General features: G+C 59.7%; 1 protein-coding gene across 2 annotated transcripts in view; it reads left to right on the top strand.

The window, feature by feature from the left end:
- The first annotated feature begins 963 nt into the window (after positions 1-963).
- The window catches only part of ADAMTS2 (ADAM metallopeptidase with thrombospondin type 1 motif 2), a 263,392-nt gene continuing 261,293 nt past the window's right edge, over positions 964-3,062 (top strand). For both annotated transcript variants that reach the window (XM_026659415.2, XM_026659414.2), the window contains exon 1: positions 964-1,646. In XM_026659415.2, the coding sequence (XP_026515200.1) occupies positions 1,559-1,646 (88 nt within the window). In that variant the 5' untranslated portion in view covers positions 964-1,558. The remainder of the gene's footprint in view (positions 1,647-3,062) is intronic.

The raw sequence follows: 3,062 nt of genomic DNA, 5'->3' as shown, positions 1-3,062 counted from the left end.
ACCAGATTCCTGGTTATTCACCAGCCACTTTGCTCCAGTCCATAGCACAAAGCACCATAAACCCAGTAGAATCTGGCCAAGAGACTATTCACCTCAAATTGGCATCTGCTACACTCCCCCCCCCCCATTCCCAGTCACCACTATTCAGGAGATAGCGAAGTGAAAAGGTGGCATGACTGAAGCATTTAGCAGGCAACTGAAAACTAGTCTAGAGTCTGTACAGTCCCTGAGAACACTGCTTCATTCTGAGCACTGGGGCTGCAGCTAGTCAGCAGTGAGACTGAGGAGACATAACTGGCACCTTAAAGCACATTTACCCCTCCTTCCTTCACAAGCTGCACTAAGCACAGTTTCACAGCCCTGGGGTGTGTGTGTGGGGGGGCAATAACCCAAAGTCGCTCCTTTGCCTCCTGGTCCTGCCGCTCTCTCAGCCCCCTCTGCTGAAGAGAGACCAGGAGAAAAAAATATCCCCCCTTCCCTTTTTCTTCCTTCTCCACCGGCACCAGCTGGGCTTCAGAGCCCCCTTCCCTGCCACGCGGCTGCCTCGCTCTGCATGGGCCGCTGCTCCTCACCCCTTCCCCTCCCTTAGGGAGCTGGGCAGCTGCGGGGGGGGGGGGGGGGGGGGGGGGAGAGCCTCCTCCCCGGGGGAGCAGCCAGGCAACCAGCCGACGCTGCCTGGGGCCCCGGAGCGAGAGAGAGCAAGGCTGGGGATGGGGCAGGGCGGTGTGGAGCCCAGAGCCAGCCGGCGGCTGCACTCAAAACCCGGCTCCGGACTTTGAGTCCAGAGCCCAGTGCTGGCTGCCTGGAAAGGCGCAGCTTTTCGAAAATGTGCTCAGAGGGGAGCAGCCGCTCTCCCCCCTGCTCCTCCCCAGCTACTCTACTGGGCGGGGGGATGCTCCGGGGCGGGGAGGTGAGGATGGCGGCAGGGGCCGGTGCCCGCTCCAGGCGAGAAAACCAGCTCCAGATATTGGTGGAGCACAGCCCCCAGCCCTGAATATTCCTGGTGCTCGGCACCACGAGCCCATATAACCTGCCGCCTATAGAGCTTGGCGCAGACTGAGGGTCCGAGCTGGGCGTCTTGGGACAGTAACTTGAGCACATTAGGACCTGGAGGGAGCGGGGCGCTCACTACTCTGTGAGCTGCTGCGAGCGAAGAGTCAAGGGCAAAGAAACGTGGCTGTCGAAGGGGTGGGTGGGGAAGTGTCCCGCAGCCAGAGTTGGATCCAGGAGGGAGGGGAGCCCCGGGACTGCTGCCAGGGCTTGCTACGGAGCCGGGCTGCGCTGGGTGGCAGCGCCTCTGTCAATCAGCCTGACTCCACTCCCGCACGCCTGTGTTCTCCCGTGCTGCGCTCCAGCTGCCTCCTTGTGTCTCTGCTTCGCTGCGCTCACAGAGCGGCCGCCGCTGCTGCTGGGTGCATGCACCAGGGGACCGGAGCGGGGCTGACGCGTCCCCGCCGCGTTCCGGGCGGCACCGGGCTGCCCTCAGTTTGTGCTGGGTAGCGGCGGGGAACTTTAATGCTGGCTCCAAGTGTTGGGCTCGGTCTGCGGTTCAGCTGCAATGGATCCTCCAGCAGGGATCGCCTGTCTGCTGCTCTGCTGTGCGCTCTTCCTGCCCGGGAGCGCCCTGCAGAGCTCCAGGGAGAGAGGTAGGTCCTGGGGGGGAGGTGGCTCCATCCCTCAGCCCCCCACCCCCAGGGCCGTCCCTAGCTATTTGGGTGCCCTACGCAGCCCCCCCAGGCGTCCCCCCTGCCCCAGACTCTGGGAGGCAGGAGCTGTGGGGGGCACTTTTGGGGCTCCACAGTGGCCTGGGGTATTAGGGTGGGGGCGGGAGCAGCCCGCTCCGCTTCCCTTGCCCCGGCCCCAGCCGTGTCACTCGGGGAGAGGGGGTTTGGGGGGGAACCTTTCCTTAACTCCCCCCCCCCCCAGCGACTGGTGGGGGCCGGGGCAAGGGAAGCGGAGCAGGCTGGGACTGCCTTGCTCTGCCGCCGGTGAGTGTGGGGTGCGATCTTTTCCCCAACCTCCCCGCACTCTCCGGCGGCAGGAAGCGGAGCGCCACGGCTGGGACCTGGCGGAGTGGAGCGGGCTGGGGCCGGGTTGCTCCACTTTCCGCCACTGCCGGTGAGTGCGGGGTCACTGGGGGAAGAGGTGGAATGGGGGTGGGCCGGGGGAAGGTCAGAGGTGGGGCGGAGGGAGTTGTCCCCCACCAAGGATGGCCCTGCCCACCCCCTGCTGCCTCTTGGCCTAGCCCCCGGTCCCCTGCAGCCTCCCCCTCTGAAGTCCCAGCTAGCTCACCCTGGGGCTTTCAACTCCCCTTCAACTTCTTCTGCTAACACTTTTTGCGAGATTTGCAGTTGCTAACCTCTTCTGTCAGCAGCAGAAAAGGGGCAGATGGGTCTGCCTCCTTTGGGGAAGGGGCTTCTGGCATCTCGAGGAATGACACTTCTGTGCCAGTGTCTCTGTAGTCCCATAGCCACCCTCTGGCAGCCCCAGTGGGAGGATAAGCCTCTGGAAAGAAAGGAGGATGCGGGAGATTGGTTTAAATCCCAGATCCCATGAGAGACAGGGTGGGAAGTGGGAACCTCGAATGAACTCTGGTTTCAATGTAACACATCTGACAGATCAGAGGTTAGTGTGTCAGATCCTGGAATTCCATGTGTAGAATAAAACACATGGTAGCAGCTTTTTTTCTTCAAACAATATGAATTTAAAAGCTCTGAAAGTCACCGAGACATTCCTGCTGGTTCCAGCCCAAGTTACTAGCTGTATATTGTGTCTGCTAATCACATGCTTTCAACTTGTTTAGGATTTGATCAACTTCTCCCACAGTTGTTTTTTTGGGGAAATTTATTTTTGTTTTAAATTTATGACCTGCAAATGCTGATATTATAAACATTTCCTTCCCCTAACCTCTGTGTGTAGGCCTGGTCAGAGGTCAGTTTAATAGACACTGAAGCATTCTCAAGGATTGTGCCAGCAGTCCCCAGAAATTCAACATCCTAGGTGATTAATGACAACAGTCTGAATAGCTCAGCTGTCTCAACTGACTTCATTTCATAAAACAT

This window comes from Terrapene carolina, unplaced genomic scaffold (assembly GCF_002925995.2).
Source record: "Terrapene carolina triunguis isolate 2854851 unplaced genomic scaffold, T_m_triunguis-2.0 Scaffold629, whole genome shotgun sequence".
Taxonomy (NCBI): domain Eukaryota; kingdom Metazoa; phylum Chordata; order Testudines; family Emydidae; genus Terrapene; species Terrapene triunguis.
Note: the sequence above shows the minus strand (reverse complement) of the source record. Positions and strands in the feature narration are given on the sequence as shown.